At 37.3% G+C, this 19754-nt stretch overlaps 1 protein-coding gene across 1 annotated transcript in view; it reads left to right on the forward strand.

Annotated features, from left to right (window-relative positions):
- The window catches only part of NSUN2 (NOP2/Sun RNA methyltransferase 2), a 36109-nt gene extending 18766 nt beyond the window's left edge, over positions 1–17343 (forward strand). Inside the window, exons 11-19 of the mRNA XM_015818818.1 lie at positions 532–662; positions 1907–2003; positions 8043–8197; positions 11383–11475; positions 12622–12757; positions 13927–14001; positions 15853–15991; positions 16576–16615; positions 16843–17343. Coding sequence (XP_015674304.1) covers positions 532–662; positions 1907–2003; positions 8043–8197; positions 11383–11475; positions 12622–12757; positions 13927–14001; positions 15853–15991; positions 16576–16615; positions 16843–17239 — 1263 coding nt within the window. The 3' untranslated portion in view covers positions 17240–17343. The remainder of the gene's footprint in view (positions 1–531; positions 663–1906; positions 2004–8042; positions 8198–11382; positions 11476–12621; positions 12758–13926; positions 14002–15852; positions 15992–16575; positions 16616–16842) is intronic.
- The last annotated feature ends 2411 nt before the right edge of the window (positions 17344–19754 follow it).

A 19754-nucleotide genomic window follows, 5' to 3' on the forward strand; every position in this document is an offset into this window, starting at 1 on the left:
TTCTGATGGTTAAGTCCCTTTTCAAGACTTGGGATAGGCCAAAACGACCGGCCGCTAAGGTTAGGTCCATGGCCGGGCTCTCTGGGCCGGGTCCTCCACCGAACCACCGGACCGCCGAACCCCGGCCCCTACCCTTGCCGAATCCACCGCCACGTCTATAGGCCAAGTTCGTGGGCCAGATGCTCCGCCGGGCCGCCAGACCTGCCCCCCAAAAGGAATGGGGATAGGGAAGGCCTTTGGTCTTTTATATAAATACTGTGGTGGGTGAAGAGAATGGGAAGCACCTCTTGGCTGGAGACCTTTTAGCAATAATACCATCAAGAGGGTATATTTTCTCAAGATATTTTTTCCCAGACCAGTTTAACCATATTACAAGGCAACCACTTTCTGTATAATTAATTGATGATCCTCAGGTGGTCAGTTGGCCCTTGTTACATTTCAGCGTTAAGTTTCATGAGAGAAAAGGAAGAGTGCTGCTTTGATGAGCAGATTAATAGTAAGATTTGAAAGACGTTGTATTTTCCCGCCTAGGTAATGACCAAAGATGGCAATTGGTTTGAAGACTGGAAAGAAGTACCTTCTAGCAGGCATACACAGATCCGCCCCACAATGTTCCCTTTAAAAGATGAACAAAAATTGAAAGCATTACATTTGGAGCGCTGGTATGTAAAGTTGTCATCATGTTTGTAAGATGGTGTTGAATTCAAGTTCACTTTAAAATTGCCACGTATGTTATGTGTCCAACTGGGAGATATATACAGCTAAAAATTAAAATCTAGAGATATATTTTAAGGGTTTAAATGAAGTCCTGCAATACCAGGAACACTTATTTCCAAATTCTTTACATTAGTAACAAATGTTAACATTTGTTAACATTTAACAACACAGTAATCAAAGATACAACTGTCAAGACTGCTAACATCAGATGTTCTTGCTTGCCATATATGAAGAAGCAAACATGTTTTATTTAGCCTGCATATCACTTCTAGAGTTAAAGCAGACAATACTAGCCTAGCAGATGGGAAAGTATGCTAGTTAACCATAACAATATTTCAGTACAGCATTGCCAAGGTCAGCTGTAACAGGAGGAATATGGGAGGGACAGTTCACACTTCAAACTAATTGGATAACGTGATTGATGACTGTAAAATGAAGGAGTGAGTTATGCTTTGTTACGGGTGATTGGGGGTGGGAGGATTCATGTATGTGCCAAAGCTATGTAGCAATAAAAGGATTCTTTAAGGTAAATAAAGCCTCAAAGTTCTTTGAAAAGCTGCTTCTTTTCGGAACCATGACAACAACACTTGATAGCATATTTTATCCTTGGTAATACAGCATTTATCAATAGTATAATAATGTTAAAATTGATGAATAGGAAGTTGATGTAATAGTAGTTTGATCTCCTGGATACTCTGAAGCAAAATACAAGAACGCTGTACAGTTGTACACAATCAGTTTCTGTCTCCTCTGAATCATAAGGGCAAACTCATTCAGATCAGGGAATTTTGAGTTATCTCCTCAGTAGAATTTCTGGTAATTCATTATGCCATACCCAAAGGTGCCTTCCTCAGTTTAGGGAAGATGAGAGGTGTTAATTATTTGATCAGCGTTCACAGTGCTCTTGAAATCTAGGTTGTGCTATTCCAAGGAAATACAGGTGCCATGTTTACTGAATGAAGCCGTTCTGGGATGGAAGAGGCCACAGTTCAACTGTAATTGCTGTTTCAGACCCTGAGTCCTCTTTAATAAAATACGTAACTAAAACAAGCAAAATAGTTGTACAAAATCATGCAACAATTTGATAATGTTAATTTAACAAGTTTTTTTTAAAAAAATCATTTTCTGATCGCAGATTTAACTAGGGCTCAATATGCCTATTGATACCAAATCCATGTTGCTTATCTAGTTTTAGAATTTTACCACATCATCAGAATACTGGAGGTTTCTTCATTGCTGTATTAATTAAAAAATCTCCTATGCCATGGAACAAGCGTCAGCCCAAGGTAATGTTTGGTATTATTAAAAACATTTTTCAGTATGTTTTAAAAGGACAAGATTTTAGAAATACCATGAAATAATTATGAATTTCGAATAGCATGCTTCACAGGAAACTGCTTTTGGAACTGGATTACAGCTGAATATTGAAGTTTGTGATGGAGAGAGATAAGAAACTGTCTACTGAAAATTCGCCTCAAATAAATCCACGGGGCATTATTGAGTCCTTGGATGTTCTTTTAAGCAAAAATAGACAGATTTAATCCAGAACCAAATACGATTCTCTTATCTAGTCAAGCTAGATTGTTAAGCCTTATACAAGGAATAAGGCTTTAAAAACGGTGATTCTGTTTCCAGAAAAGTAACTAGTACTTTATATTGTTTATTTTTCTTCATGCAGAAAAACATTGCCCTATTTAGAGTATTTTTCCTCATGGAGGGCATCCCTGGTTCATATTTTCTCCTTCCCTTTATTATAATTTACATTTGTTTTATCTGGAAGTGCTATTTCATAATTATTATTTATCTAAATAATAATTTGTCAAAGGTTGTTGTTGTTTTTTTGCTTGTGTTGCAGCAAAAGAGCAACCTATGGCATCTTAAAGGCTAAGAGGTTAATTATAACCTAGACCAGACATGTCAAACACAAGGCCCGCGGGCCGGATGCGGCCCGCCAAGGGCCCAAATTTGGCCCCTGGAGCTGTTCACAGAAATGGCAAGGAACCGGCCCCAGCCCTGGCCCACCCCAACCCGGCTGGGCGATTTCCCGGCACACGCACAGGAAATGGTGAGCGCTTGGAGGCTGGTAGTGCGCAGGAGCAGCTGCAGCTCATTTGCCTCACCCCGCCCCACCCCTCCCAGCCTTGCCCGTCAGGCTTTCACTGGGATCGCCCCACCCCCGAATGGGAGAACCGCGGGCGGCAGTATCCTTCCTGAGCATGGAGGAAACAGAATGGGAGCTTTAGGATTCTGCCTGCCAGCGTGCAATAGGAGTTTGCAGGGGCTGTCGAGGACATGGCAGGTGAACGGCAGCAGTTTTCGGTTTCTGGCATGGGGAGGTCGAAAGCAAAACTGCCCTTTTGGCAGGCGTAGAGTCAACCCCGGTGTGGAGGCAACGGAGGGGAGAACGGACTGAAACGTGCTCCACACGGTTTTTTTTCAAGTTGCCAGAGACTCCGGACAGAAGTTTCCCATTTTGACCCCTTCCCCTATCGTTTCCTCTTGCTCCATGGCTCTCAGCTCACCTCTCCCAGAACCTGCACATGTGTTTGTGTGTGTGTGTGCGTGCGTGCGCACATGTGTGTGTGGGGGGGTGTCTCACCTCCTGCAGCCCCACGCTATGACATTGGGAGGAAAAGAACGGGAGAGAAATGCTTCTTGCAGCCAGCCACGGGGCTGGGGTGGAAGCTGAGGGGGGCAGGGTATGATGCAATCGGCAGCACGTTGGGAAAAAGAAACAAGTACTCAAAAAAACCCAACTTTCATTAGTTTGCAGCCTGCCATCACAGAGAGGGTGTGGGGCTGCAAGGAGTGAGAGACAGACACACACACACCGTGCGCTCACACACAGTGTGTGTATGTGTGTGTCTGGGAGAAGTGAGCTAAGCCATGCAGAGGCAATGACGGGGAGGGGAAGCCTTTGCCCACTGCTGGCTGCCTGTTGCCACCTCTACCTGGAGCCTCTGGCAGCTTAAAAGAAAGCAAAGAGAGAAGGAAAGGAAGGAAGGAGTCAGGGAGGGAGAGGTATTTTGGTTGGAAATGTCCCAGTTCAAAGGAGAAAGCTATTTTGTGTTCTGTTTTGTGACAGACAGAACTTTGTTGCAATCCAAGACAACACTGGTATTCTTGAATTGTGAGCTCTTAGGAAAGTATTCCCTCCTTATAATGTTGCAAACAGCCATTTCCAGTGGGGAAAGCAGGACAAAGCAGAGTGGGGAAAATATTTTCCTTTGGTATATTTCCAGTCTGAATTAGACCAAGGCAGGCTCCTTACAGGAGAGCCCTTTTAAGGATTATGTATTAATAGAAAAACAACTAACCTACCTCTGCTCATAAAAGATAATGCTGTTGCACATAAAAAACAGGAGCTCTTATTAAATACCACAGCCACCATTTTGACAGTTTTGCTGTACTGTTGTCTGCGGACACCCCCTAATTAAAGCAAGCACGGGGTAAACTGAGCCTGGTTTGTTCTCCATCTTTTAAGTGGCCACAAACTACAAGCAAAAGTGGCATTTGATCACAAGGCAAGAAGGCATGGAGAAATGTTTCCCCTTTTGCATTTGAGCATCCAAGAAGGGACAGGAAAGGAAAAAGGAAAGAGGAAAGGCAAAGAAAAAAGAAGGAAAGAGGGGAAGAGAATAAATAAGAAAGGAAAAAGAAGGAAAGAGAGGAAAGGAAGAAGGAAGAAAGGAGAATAAAGAGGGAAGGAAAAAGAAGAAAAGGGAAGAAGGAAGGGAGGGAGGGAGGGTCTGAGGGAAGTGCTGTCTTAGCATTTGGCCACCAGCAGCCCTGCTGCCCTTTTGCCATCCCCTTGGCACCTCATCTTGATCTCTCCTGGTGGTCTCCCATCCTATTGCTGAGGATACTTTAGTTACAAAGCCAGGTTTCCTCATATGGAGAGGGAGTAGGCCTCCCTCTGACCCATATACTTTGTGCTCCCACTCACATCATGGCCAAGGAGAGCACGAACAGCAGCAGCAGCTTCAAGGAGGAGATAAGCGCAGCAGGGCGTCCTCTTGGGATAGCAAGTCTGGGCTGGGCTGTGGGGTCCCAGTGCCCTGGGAGCTCAAGCACCAGGCTGGATTCCCCCAGCCCCGCCCAGACCACAAAGGTGCCCCCCAACACAAGCAATGTTGAGTTGGCCACGCCCACCCTGACCACACCCACCCTGGCCACACCCACCCAGTCAACCACAACCCTGATGTGGCCCTCAGTGAAATTGAGTTTGACACCCCTGACCTAGACTTTTGCAGGTCTGAGTTCATTTCATCAGATAGTTGTCGATTTCAGGAAAAGGGGATTCGGGGAAAGGTTAAAGTTGCTATGTAATCAGTAAAGTAACAAGGAAATAGAAATGGTTTTAAGTTTAAAAAAACAATACCCAGACAATTGAGAGCTTGAATGTGTGCAGAATACCATTCACAATAGCAATGCTGATTATTGTGTTATCAACAAACACTACTGTATTGTTTTGAAGGATTTATTGTACTAGTTTTGCATACATTTCACTATAATTAAATCATTGTTTACTATGAAGACGTTGCTATATATCAAAAGTGGAACCTACTTATGCTAGGAGGAGAAATGGTCTGGTCTTTGTAAATACTGCAAAAGCTGTATGCCAAATACTTTTTTCTTCCAGGTCAGAGTTGAATTTAAGCTGATCTAAATAACTACAGTCAGGCCTTCTCTTCTGATACTGGCTCTCCATAAATGAACAACACATTGTGTCAGAAGTGAATTTGAATTTCCGTGCAGTAATCATGACGTGCTGGAGACCCAGATTTAGCCCAACAAAACAAAACTCTTCTGATAGCTTATTAAAAGAAGTATATCTGAGTATTACTGCACAGTCAAACCACAAGTCAATTGTAGTAGTATTGAGCTGTCCTTAGAGAATATGCCCTCTTTGGTGTTAGCTGACTGGTGACAGCTGCAGAGAAAGAAAGGCTGCTTTGAAGCTTCCATCAGAACAGAAGCATACTGAAAATATGGAAGGCCAAGGGTACCCTTTCAACAAAGCACTTCTTCTGTACTTGAGAGCAACTGGATGCCATAAAGAGGGTACAAAACAGAAATTAGCACTCTTCTTGTCAGCAGTTGGGAGAGGTGCCCTTGGTGTGTATCATAGGAAAGGGAAGCAAATGTAAAGCCCTATTGCAGAAATTTGTGGCCTGCTGTGTGTTGTGAATAGACTTATGAATAGTTTGTCTTTAGATCACACATAGAAAAAGTCAGTCTTTGCCACTGACTTTGGTGTGCTGACTGAATCCTTGCTCAACTCAAATTGCTTTGGGCATAAACAACAGAATGCAAGAATGTGGCCCCGTTACTGGATCAGCAGGTCCTGCTTTACAATCAGGCATGTCCTAGTTTCCTTCAGATTGACCTGTTAACCATGCACTCTACATGAGGCAGCCCTTGAAAGTATCTGGAAGCTTCAGCTGGCACAGAGTGCAACAGCACGGACAGTAATGTGCACTTCTAGAATAGTACATGTTACCCATCTGCAAGGTGCATTGGTTACCAGTTTGCCTCCACATCCAATTCAAGATGCTGGTTTGATCTATTAAGTCCTACATGGCCTAGGATCAAGCTGTCTGAGGGACCGCATCTCCCTGATTACATCAGCCCACCCCATTAGATCTGCTTCCCCCCCCCCCCAAATGCAGGTGCCATCAGCTACGGACCTACATTTGCTGACTCCCAGGAGATATGCCTTCTCTGCTATGGCATCTGCTGAATGAAGCTGTCCTCTCCCCCAAAATTAGATTAGCTCAATCTCTTTTGATATTTTAGAGGGCCCTCAAAACTTAGTTATGTTATCCAGTTTTGGGCTCCCAGGGAACTGGAGACATGCTTAGATAGCTCCACTGCTGAGCTGGCTATGCTTATTTTCTCTTTCCCCAGGCTTTTCTGTTTATATAATATTTACTGTTAAATGTTAATGTATAAAAGACTTTTATGTCCTTTATATTTGTGGTTTTATCCTTTAAGCATGCTGCCCAGAGTTGCTTTCAGTGAGATGGGCGGCTATATAAATTTATATATATATTTGATGGATTAATTAATAAATAAATAAGAATGTATTCAGAGAATTGAATCCTTCCTTAGAGCAATGAGATGGGCAGTTTCTAAATTTGACAAATACATAGAAAATAAACCAAAAGGCAGCAGAGATCATGTCAGAATCAATGGGAATAAGTAGCTATAATATTTTACGTTATTATGATACTGTAAATAATAGATTGGTAAATAACAGCTATGTCCAAAAAGACCAGCAGATTAAAAAGGTCAAATTGCATACTATAAGGCAGAATCTCCAATTTCAGTGAAATCAGAACTGTTTCTACCAATCCATCAATGGAGAGATTGCAATGAACCAGTCAACAACCTGACAAAGAAGAAGCAGTGAAGCTCTGGGCGCAGTAATGGGACAATCTAAAGAAATACAACTAGGATTCAGCCTGGCTAAAAAAAAGGCAAGGAAGATCAATACTGGTCAGCATCAGATGAAAAGGAACTGCATGGTTTTTGATTGAAACATCCGATTGGTCTATACCCAATCATTGCCAAGCACTTTAACAAAACATACTTCAAGGAAATGAAAATGGAGATCTGGCAAAAGTTGCATGATAATGAAAGATCCAATAAAGGGGGCGGCACCAGGCAACTACAAGAAACTTAACAGTATTTTCAGTGCACCTTTTATGCTATGTTGCAAATAAAAAGCCCTGCATTGAGTGAAGTGGAATGTAATCTGTGAAAGCTATTGCAATTGTAATTCTTTAAGTCATTCAGATTTTTAACAAACTGTATTCTAGTATTTACATTGGAGAATAGACTGTTTTCACTAAGAATAAATGATTGAATAGGCTAGCAAACAAAGCCCTAGAATATAGCATCAGTATGATCATTTTCAAGTTATTATTATTATTATTCCTGAGTAATGTTATTAGCATGTTATTAAAATTATTTCATACTTAAATGGGCAGATAAACATTTACCAATATTTAAACCAAAGTTGCTATCAGTTTTCAAATGCCTTTTATCTTATTTACAGTTTTTATTAAAAAAACGTTTTCAACTGAATAAAAACAATACAAATTTTGAACTTAAAAGAATAGGAAAAAGTAATAAAGTGAAAAAGATATAAAGCAAAAAATAAACAATAAAAAATAAGGAAGTAGGTTCTGTTCTTTTTAACAGCAGTTATAAGTCCATTTATTTTTATCCTCTTTAAGGATCAATTTTCAAATGTATTTTGGAGATAGCAAATAGAAAAGGTTTTTCTAGAATTGAAACATTATTCTGTTTTGAAACAGGTTCAGAATAAGCTGCCTCAAAAGACTGGAGATTTAATACCTGTAGATGCAGAACAGGATCCTTTAGAAAGTAAAGATCCTATAATGAAAGATGCAAAAGATGGAGAGACCTCAGTAACTGAGAGTGTGGAGAACAAGAAGGATGGTGTTTGTGGGTAAGAAATTGGGAACTAAAGCTGTTTTTATTAACAGAAGTGTGTTGATCTATACTGGTACTCTAACCCAGAGGTCTCTAACCTTTCCGGGCTCTCAGCTTGGAGGGAAGGAGAGCAGTTTGCAAATTGATGCGCCCGCAAACGCCGCCACGTGCTCCAGCGCGGCACTAGCGGCCCCATTCGCACATGCGCACACCTGCAAATGGAGGTGCGAGTAGCCAGCTATTTCCATGGCCCGCTGGTCAAGAGGCCACAGCCCATAGGTTGGGGACCCCTGCTCTAACCCTTCAGGGTAGGAAAATTGTTGGACACCTGAGTGGTCTAAGGAAAACTCCGAGATCACAATAAATTGCATAGAATTATTGATAAGTTCTTAATGTCTAGCGTTTTGAAAAGAATGTGGTTTTCTGCTATAAAGATGAAGCCTATTTTAAATTCCCTTGATGGTGTAATACATGCCATAGGCCTGAGAATAAAAGCATTAAAATAGCAAACACATAATAGTTGAAATGAATACACTTTATTTACCACATTGAATCACGATTTGTTTTACCTAGGTATCTGAACCATATTCTGGCTGATTCCTTATTTGTTAGTCTTATCCCATTCCAAAATAATGCAGAACAAGAGAAGTTAAGAAAGTCACTGTTCTTCAGTCTAAAACCTTTCTCTTCAGTTGCCCTGGCAACCATCATCTTTCCACCACCAACTACTCCATAGCATAAGTAAAGATGAAGCTCTCTTAATCTCCAAATATCAAATACTAAACCACATACCAAACAAGTCAACAGTTTGCCTATATTTATAATAATCCATAATTATATTATATAAATTTATAGTATCAGTAATATAAATGCTAGTAAACATATAACCTATGTAAAAACCACATACAACATACACATAAACCTGGTCCCAAGAAACAAACCTATAATGAAAGCAGGCAAAAATTTTGGACATAGACAAAACTCACATCCTATAAGCATAAAGAGATCCCTTCCAAACAGACTTTACTCTCACCATGAAACATACTCTGACATTCATTGTCACCAAGAAAGAGAGAGAGACCACAAATACAGGCTATCGCTCAAAGCTGCCATAAATCGCAGGAGCTCCACTTTTCAAAATCTGTCTTAATACACAGACAAAAATCATGTTATATGATAAAAGGAAATGATCCCACAAACACGCTAGAGCTATCTGCTTTGGATAGGTACTAGGTACTGGAGAAGAAATTGTGAGAACCAACCAAGAATTGGTCAATCAAATTATGATTCCAGATTGTTCAAAAACACAACTAAAAATTCTGGTTTAGTGTTATAGATAAAATCCTTGTTTAGTGAATGCCTTTGGGTTAACAACTCAGTCTAGTGAAGTGGTCACCAAATGAAAAATCATGTGACTGTGATTATGCTTAATAACTTTACTTCAGCTTTCCTTTCCTTCATTGGAAAGATATAACCCCAGATATGAGCCCAAATAGCGGGGAAGGTTTCTGGAACTTTCTCATGAGGAAGTCAGGTAAAAGAGCAAATCTTATAGTACTGTAGTCCTTTTCCCACATTCTCCTGCCCTTTAGAATGCTTACCTCAGTCTGGAATAATTAGTAAGAAGAGAATTAATGTTTGTATTTACATTCTTTGGAGACAAAGGAATTACAAGAGTATAAACAGGCACACAATGGGGACTACACATCGAAAGGAATGCAGTAGTTCCAGCTGTTTTCTGTGAGCTCAAAGGGAGACAAACAAAAACCTTTAGTATGAAATTGATTGGGGGCTTATCAATTTCAAGCAATGGCTCTGGCCAGCTAATTAAGATCCAAGAGCCGAGCTTCTTAACTTGCAGTTAGCACTTTTTAGGGGGCACTGAGAAAAGAAGCTCAGGAAGAGATCAAGCAATCTTAAGCAATTGCTCAGGGATGGGGGCGGGGCGGAGAAATGGGTCAGGCACAGGACAATATATTCAACTGATTGTAATAGGGAACATCTGATTAAAAATTTCTGGAGTTTCAATTCCAGAAAGCTGTGACGGTTATAAATATGGGCGTTATATCTATCTGTTATAACTAGGAATATCAAGAGTACTACTTAGATCAGGGGTCTTCAAACTTGGCCCTTTTATGACTTGTGGAGTTCAACTCCCACAAGTCATAAAAGGGCCAAGTTTGAAGACCCCTGACTTAGATATAAACGTAGCTATTATCTAAAATGGAACAATACAGATAGTCTATGTTTAACAATGGTAACTAGGGTAACAATGGTAATGGCAAATCCACTGCTAGTAGATACAGTTGTAAAGTGTGATGTCATGTGACTGCAGTGACTACAGCAGTTCTGGTTACTGTTATTAAGCAAATCCCACACGGTGGGTATGATGTTATGTGATCACCATTCTCGTCAACCTGCTGGTTTTCCCATTGATTTTTGCATGTCAGAAACCAGCAAATGGCCATCACATGACTGCAGGGATGCATCTGTTGTAATTGCAAGTAGGTTGTCAGGCCTCCAAATTGTGATCATGCAACTGTAGGGATGCTGCAAGGACCACCCATAAGTCTCCTTGTTTGGCCCATTGTAACTTTGAGAGATTAAGCAAAGACTACCTATATTGCCTTCTACTAAAAAGATGTTTATGAGACTAAAATACGTATTGTCTGATTTCTGCAAGTAATCTGTTTTATTGTACTCTTGGAAAAGACATAATTGACATATAGTTCAAAGAACTTTGAATGAAGTGACTCATAAAAATTGAATAAACAGACCTTGTGTAATGTACTTAAATACTTGGTGTTATGTGAAAGCCATGTTATAATAGAAAAATCAGTAGCAATACTAACTAATCTCAATGTTAAAAGGCTGTTCTGCATTTCCTAGAAATTCCTAGGAAATTCCATGGTAATAGACTGCTGACCTTGAAAAAAGATTTAGTTCCCTTGTTGAAATTATATATTATTGGCAATTACCACTTTGAATTACAACAACAACAATGTTACAATTAAACCTGCTGAATCAAGCAAGTTCAATATACTAAGGCTTTTCTATGTATGTTTACTATGGAGTATACAGGCCATCCTCTTTTGATTGAAATAAGTGATAATGTTTGGAAATTGCAGACGTGGGGAAAGGAAGATATTTAACTATACCAGAAAAAGTGGTAAGCTATGGACATTTCTGTTTTTCTTGCAGACCTCCACCATCTAAAAAAATGAAGCTTTTTGGATACAAAGAAGATCCATTTGTTTTTCTTCCTGTAGAAGATCCTTTGTTTCCTCCTATTCAGTAAGATGTATTTTTTATTTTCCATATAATAGTTTACGTAATAAATTCTAGAGCTTATGAATGTCACTTAACATATTAAAGAAAATAAAGTGGAATAGAACATAAAGTATTTCTATATGAAGTGTGTTAATTGCGGGATGTTGGGCCAGTCAAACCTACCTCACAAGATAGTTGTTGGAAAAACTAGGAAGGAGTACTCTATATGCCTCTTTGAGCTCCTTGAATGAAAGGCAGGATAGAAATCTAATAAATAAGTAGATGGATAGTCTGTTGGAAACTGAAAATAAATCCTAAACATATATGCTGTGTGGATATAGTTGACATCTAAAGATGGCTTGATTGTCTTTTAATATATATTAAATCAAAATCTCACCATAGTCCTACTGTTTTTAATTATTTCATATGAGATGCAGCCTGTTGACTGGGTGATTCCAATGATTTTTTAAATAAACAGAGCATAAATAAAATATTGAAAGTAAAAAACATAATAAAGGACAAATATACAAATGAAATGCCATAAGCCAATATTTTTAAAATGCATAATTTGTGCTTTTGAAATCCTAAGGTGTGATATGAAATTTTAAACATCTAAGTTACTATTTCTGAAAGGATATATTTTTTTGGGATCATAGCTCTGTATCCAGAGATGCCTTTCTGCTAATAAAAAGCATCATTTGTTCTGACAAAAAGCATTTTTGATACTGGAGAATATGTATCAGATAAGACCTTCTATTTGGACAAACCTATTGTTAGATTTCTCTAGCTAGCAAATACCCTTTCTCAACCTAGTCCGCTTCTGTTACGCAGCTTTCATGATGATTTGGTCGCCATATTTTTACACTGTAGTGTAACGTCACCTCACCTCCAGTTTTTGTGGTACTGCACAGTTACTTTCATGTAATAGAATGCTGTACTTCATGTTCACTGAATCCAAATCATGTGATTTTTGAGAAGAAAGAAAATGAGTCCCAGTAAAGTAGAATGTGTTTTAGAGCTTATCTTAAATATACTACATTTACTCATTCAATTACAGTAGAGTAAGTTCCATTAAAAATCAATATTTTTACAGCTTAAAAAAACAGAATTGTCCACGTTATATAAAATTGCAATAGGATGATTACACTTAATACTTGTAATTATTTTCAGGAGCTTTTATGCACTGGACCCTTCATTCCCTAAGATGAATTTGTTAACTCGTACTCAGGAAGGAAAGAAAAGACAGGTGTATATGGTTTCCAAGGAGATACGGGATGTACTGTTAAACAACAGTGAAAAGCTAAAGGTTTGATTTGTATTTATGTTTTCAGTAAAAATCCTCATTCAAAATGCTCTTAAAAGGAGTTGAGAATCTGCTCTTGAAAATAGCTGTCTTTTGTTACGACTTTTCATTTGATTAAAGAGGTCATTTTCAATTTTAGTGCAGTTGTGCAGAAAAAATTGTCTCAAAACTAGGCATGTCTTCTTGTCTTCTCTGTACACTACTCATGCAGTTTTTGTATGTGTGCCTGCAGATATCTCTACATTTTTTAGGGTTGAGTTGCTTACTAATGAGTACAGAGAATGCCTTCTCTGCTCTGCATGCTCAACAGATGGCAGGTCTTCTCAGATCCTCCATCTATAAACTCTATAATATAAACTCTTTTCAGAGAAGTGTGTAATCCCACCTGGCTGGAATTCCATAATCAGGTTAAAGCTACTTTATTCTAGCTGGTTAGTCCCAGCTGACTGAATGTGGGCACTTACCTTTGCCCTTCTTTTATGTTACATTTTTATTTTGATATTGATTTGTATTTAGTTATTTATTGTTGCATTTTTCTTTTTGTTTGCTCTTGTATGCCCAGTTCTTTGGGATCGGAGTAGTTTATAAATACTGTAAATAAATGGGACTTAATGCCATTTATGTCAAATATTATTTTATCAATAAAAAGGCATAGAATCTCAATCTTTTCTGTTGAGATACAGTCTATATTTGAATGCTTATTGCATTATTTTGTTTTGCGCTAGAGTTTACATTAAAAACTATTTTAACTGTTATCTTGGTGGTACAGATTTGGCATGCCTTTGGATACAATAGCTTAGTGGTTAAAGATTCTGAGCTTGTCAGCTGGAAAGCTGACAGCCTGGGTAGGAGACCTGAGTGCCACATAACGGGGTGAGCTTCCGTTACTTTCTCCTTGCTCCTGCCAACCTAGCAGCCCAAAATCATGGAAATGCAAGTAGTGAAATAGGTACCACTTCAGTGAATATTTATTATATTCAATATAATATTGAATATAATCTTTTTGTGATTAATAGAACTCTATTAAATGCCTATTCTATCTCATGTCTCACTTTATCAGTATATATTGGTGTATTGTTGGTGCTGACTTCTGCCAAACTGCTTCAAATTACTAATTGGGTATTGTAATGCTTAAATATGCTGAAATATTCTACTTTTTAAACTTCATATAGGTTATTAATACAGGAATTAAAGTGTGGTGCCGCAATAATGATGGAGATGGTTGTGCCTTCAGATTAGCACAAGAGGTAAGAATGAATGCATTATTATTACATTATATTTTTCCATAATCCTCCTGGAAACAACAACTTGCAATATTTAGATTTGTCCTGTGTTATTGCTGTGTGTGCTTTTATGTTCACTTCATTACATTATGTTTGTTTTTACTATTACTTATTTTATTTGTACTTCACCCTTTTGAAAAAACCAAGGGCAGTATAAACACATGATAGTTGGCAGATATCTTTTTCTCACATATGAAACAGTCTTGGAGCTCAAGAATTTAAAGTAAAACTTAAAAGTATTCAAGATAAGTATAGTAATCAGTCAGTGTCATGATTAAGTAACATAATCTTAATATTTTTAGGCCTAAGTGACATATAATCATATTTACTGATAACATTTTGTTTAGCAGCTTCAAACTGGTGGGATTATCTTATAATAAATTAATGGTTGAGACAAAAGCACTTATCTGTAAACAAAAAACAAATAGGCTTAAGACTTAAAAATGGCATTCATTCATTTATTATAAGATAGACCTAAAATATAGTCACTACAATGCTAGTTGATCTCCTTAACCACTGCACTATATCACCTTAGAAACCATTAAAAGAATATTTCAGTTTCCTGGAACATATAAATAGCAAGAGAACTTCATAATAACATTTCCTTTTAAAGAGAAGTTTTATTTTATTTAGGAAATTTATTTCAGCATTAACAGTTTTGTGCTATAAAATGGTGTTACATTTTACATAGATTTGTAGTAGAATTGATCTCTGTTAACAATGCTTAGGTCGATCCATGCATATGGAAATATAGAAGTGCCCTGTTTAAGATGTTAGACTAGAACTGAAGTTTAAGTGGCACTGGAGAATATTGTTTCTTCCATCAGAAAGAAATAAAGGTAGTCCTCTGTTTACAATCACAATTGATCCCAAAATTTCTGTTGCTAAGCGAGACTGTTAAGTGAATTTGACCCATTTTATGATCTTTCTTGCCATAGTTATTAAGTGAATCACTGCAGTTGTTAAATTAGTAACACGGTTGTTAAGTGAATCTGGCTTCCCTATTGACTTTACTTGTCAGAAGGTCGCAAAAGGGGATCACATGACCCCCGGGACACTACATCTGTCATAAATATGAGTCAGTTGCTAAGCTGTTTAATTTTGCTCATGTGACCATGGGGATGTTTCAATGTTTGTATGAAAAAAAGTTGTAAGTCGTTTTTTTCAGTGCCTTTGTAACTTTGAACAGTCATCAAACAAACTGTTGTAAGTCAAGGATTACCTGTACATGCTAATACTGTGTCCGCCTAAATTGCTGTATATTTTTATGGAGTTAGTAGGATTGTTGGAATAGAATGGCAAGGTTTCTATGCAGATTTTTTAAAGTATCTTCATTTCAATGTTTATGATATTAGGTTAGAAACCAGGAGACTGTAAGTTATAGTCCCACCTTAGGCCTGAAGTTAACTGGGTGATGTTAGGCCATCACTCTCTCTCAGCCCTAGGAAGAAAGCAGTGCCAAACCATTTCTGAAGAAAAACATTAACAGGAAACTGCTGGGACTTGTCCAGGCAAATTTATGCATGCATGTTTGCCGGTTGTATGTATGTATATGTTTAACATGAAAGTAATACAAGTTTGAGGATGTTTTAATTTGCTCTGTATGGTTAGAAGACTGCACTATTGATGTAGTTGATTAATTGACTGTATATTTTATTTCATACTATGGTATTGCACAGCCAGAAAACATTGCGATTTCGGTTTCTTATTATTATATTCCATTCAGATACTGAAAATCTTTCCTTAAAAATAGATTTCTGTTTTGAATTTTGAAAGAAATGGCTATATTATAAAAATTATGTCTTTCAATTCCAGGGCATATATACATTGCATCCTTTCATCAGTGCCAGATCTATTACGGCTGGCATAGAAGATATTAAAATTTTGTTAACTGAAGAAAATCCATTCTTAAGCAGGTTCAGTAATGAAACACGCAGTCAACTGAATGGAATGGGTACGTAATAGTTACTTGGTAACTAATTAACAATAGTTATTTGGGTTTAAGATTTGATTTACATTGTTTATTTAGTGTTAGAGTAGTTGATTTCCAACTGGTTACTTTTTATATATTAATGGTGAAAATTGATGGCAACTATTCATAAATGCCCATTTGTCAGAAGGTAACTCTCCAGAATCCTTTCTGCTCTCTCAATTTTACTTTTCGTGTTTTCACTTGACCTAAATGACTGTAGACTGTAGCCATCCATGATTTTTATTTTCTAAGAATGCCTTAGAGGCTGATGTTGGGCTCAAACTTATTTTTGGGACTAAAGATAACCCAGTAATCAAGTTCACTGTGTGAATGAGAGCTAGTGAAATTTAAAAATTCCTCTATCTGGTGAAGATCATTATCCCAACATTATTAATAGCAGCTCAAGAATATCAATAATTTCCTAACATTTGCTTTGATAGAAAAGATGATAGTGTTCAGCAAATTCTATGGAGAATAACTGGGTCATAGGTTGAATGGCTAAAGATTAATGTTATTTGTATTATAATAATCTGTTATTTTAAAACATTACACTTTCTTTGTTTCAGCTATGGGTAGCATAGTCTTGAAATATGAACCAGACCAAAGGTAAGTGACCTCTGTGTTTAGTTTATGCAAATGTATGTGGATGTACAGATCCTTTTGAATATAAATTGAACAGAAATCATGAAATGATTAATTTAATGGTTTCAATGAACCCCTATTTCTAGGATCCTAGAACAAACAAGCTAGTAGTATTGTTTAAAATTACTAATGAATCCTTTGAAGAAAGTAAAATTGAAGCATCAACAGTGTATGCATTTGTCTATTTGTAGCAAACAAGACACCCATGAGTGCTCTATTTTGCTGTGTGGTTGGCTTGGCAAGACATCTCTTCGTGCTTTCGTGCCCAAGAATGAGAGATTACATTACCTGAGAATGATGGGACTTGAAGTATTCAAAGCAAAAAGGAAAGAAGAAAATTTAGAAGGTCAGTTGGAAACAGCATCTACAGATACTTCGGGACAAGTGCTAGAAGAATTGGAATTCGGATGTAAAACCAAAAACATCAATCAGTTACCAACAATAATAGAAGATGAATTGAATGGACAGCATGAAAAAATGTTAATGGAAGCCAGCATAGTAGAAAATCTTTCTTCCACTGACAAAGATGAAAATACCAAAAATATTCAAAGCAAAAGTAATGTTGACATTATGGAAAAAAAAGTCTAAAAAGTCAATTTGCATTGACTATTCATGCGAATTTTTTTTATAATTATGTACTGCAAAGCATCTAAAATGATTTTAATAAAGAAGCTATTTCAGTTGTTGAGAAATGTGGTAGACAATTATTTTACAAGAGTTTTTCCCAATCTTTTTTATATAAATTGTTTTAATAAAATGAGCAGCATGATGCAGTCACTTCAGTGAATCTGTTTCTATCAATGGATTTTGCATCACTAAAATGATATTTGTCATTTAAGAAAATAAATAGATTTATTGATATATTAATATAATTTATAAATATGATTATGATTTTCTTCTATAATTTGTAATAAATTTCTTTGGGGGAGAATTTTATCTTTCACACACTCTTAGTAATTGTTATTGTTCCTCTGAATTCATGCAAAACAAACTATTGTTTGTCAGCATATAGTAGCCTAGATTTGAGCTGTGGAATTATTAATCCTAAAATTCAGTTTCCATTCAAAATTTATGTATTAGTGAGACTTCCAGTTTTGCATCGCGGTGACATGGACGCAGGAAGGCAGGGCTCTGCCTTCTGTGCCCGATTTTGCCCTGCTGGGGGCCCTAAAAAGGACCTAAAGTCACCCCGAAGAGGCGATGAAGAAGGAGGGGTATCTTGTCGATCACAGAGAGACGGCGGTCTTTCTGTTCGATCTGAGAAAAGCCCTCCAAACCAACAGGAAAGACTGGCTACATTCCTATGGCCAGCCATTAGCTGCTGACAACCAGAGAAGAACACCAATTAACACATCATAAACAGCATGTTTGGAACTAGGTAAGAATATTGGTCCTTTCTTTACTATTTTACAACTGAATTTCCTGGAAAGGCTGGCAAGAAGCTAAAAATCTCCAAATGTGAATGGAAGCGGCGTTTTAATTTCTATGGGGGACAGAAATACACAACATTGAAGTGGAAGTAATATAAAACTACAGTTTTGAAATTTGAGAACCGAGATAATTGTTAAGATTTTCTCTTTGAAAAAAAGACATTGAGGTGAAATACAAGAAATCAATCCTTTGTTTTAAGAGTGGAAAATAGATTTTGAATGACATCTAGTGGTGGATCTGAGTACAGCACTATAGCTTCCTGCCTGCTTGATGATTCCTAGCCTAAGGGAGAACAGCTGGCAATAAAGGAAAATATTTTGGCATACTTATCAACCTGACCTTGTTGGATTATAAACACCCCCTGAGCTTGGACTTTTAATCTCAAGAGATAGTGGAAGAGAAAGAAGAACTTGACCTTTGATTATGTCTGGCTGGGAGAGACTTTTGAGTTGTTTTCAGGGAGGTTGAACACTTTGAACAGTGTGGATTATAATATTGCCTGACTGACAATTTTTGGAAGCCTGAGACAAAGGATCATTATAAAATATTGCTTTTGGGACTAGATCTGTATTCCAAAATCTATTGGATTATAAAAGCTGCATATAAAGACCAGAAAGCTAGAAGAAGCTTTGTTCTACTCTTACTAAGACTGGTGATATTAGAGAATCTCCAGGAATGATGCCTGAAGAAAAAACAAATACCTTTCAGAAGGAAATATACTCTATGCTACAACTAATTCACCAAACAATTGTTGCATACAAAGAGGACATAAAAAGAAACCACAATGAGACTAAAAATAATTTAGATAATACAAAAGTGCAAATCTCCAAATTAAATCTACAACTAGAGAGTTCCCAGACAATGACTACAAAGTATTAACAAACAAACCAGAGATCTGAAGATGAAGCAGACAAAATGGACCTAGAGACGGAAGAGATTAAAGAAGGGGAAATATAAACTATTATACACAAATAAAATACTGCAAGATTTATTCATAACAATGAAATTGCAAATGACCCTTTACCCTTTAAGCTTGAAAGATCCACCTGATGATAAGGAAGAAGATTTTGGGGAACGGAACATAGAGCTGTCAGGGGAAATGTTACAATTTGGGAAACAAAAGATGAAAGGAGAAATTAGGGAGAAGGAAGGTGGGAGTTGCTTAAGGAACATAAATGGGCAGAATTCCCCCTCAAAAATACCCTACCTAAATTGTCTTCCTCATGCCAAGCAACTTTCTTAAAAATAGAAAGAAAATTCCTGGGTGATTTAATTGCCTTGGCTTGGAAAGCTACTTGGCAAAGAAAGAAAGTTAGAGTTAGATTTAAAAAATAGACTTAATTTGTATAGATACTTAAACATCATATGTTTAAGTATTTGTTTGAATATGGTTAAAAGAATGGATGACCCTTAGATATAATTACTTTTTATAATGAAATATATGATTTAGAATTAAAATAGCATTTTTTTCTTTTTTTGATAGAGGAAATATGAAAATAAGAGGAGGATTGGTATGAATAAAACTTTTAGCTATATAAATGTAATTAATATTGAGAAAATCATAACTGACAAAGATACTTTAAATATTGATGGAAAATTAAACCTTAACAAGAGCATGAAAAACAGGATATTAATTTATGAATTGATATTGTTATTTTGTATAATATTAGTA

Source organism: Protobothrops mucrosquamatus, unplaced genomic scaffold (genome assembly GCF_001527695.2).
Source record: "Protobothrops mucrosquamatus isolate PMUCROS unplaced genomic scaffold, P.Mucros_1.0 scaffold797, whole genome shotgun sequence".
NCBI lineage: Eukaryota > Metazoa > Chordata > Lepidosauria > Squamata > Viperidae > Protobothrops > Protobothrops mucrosquamatus.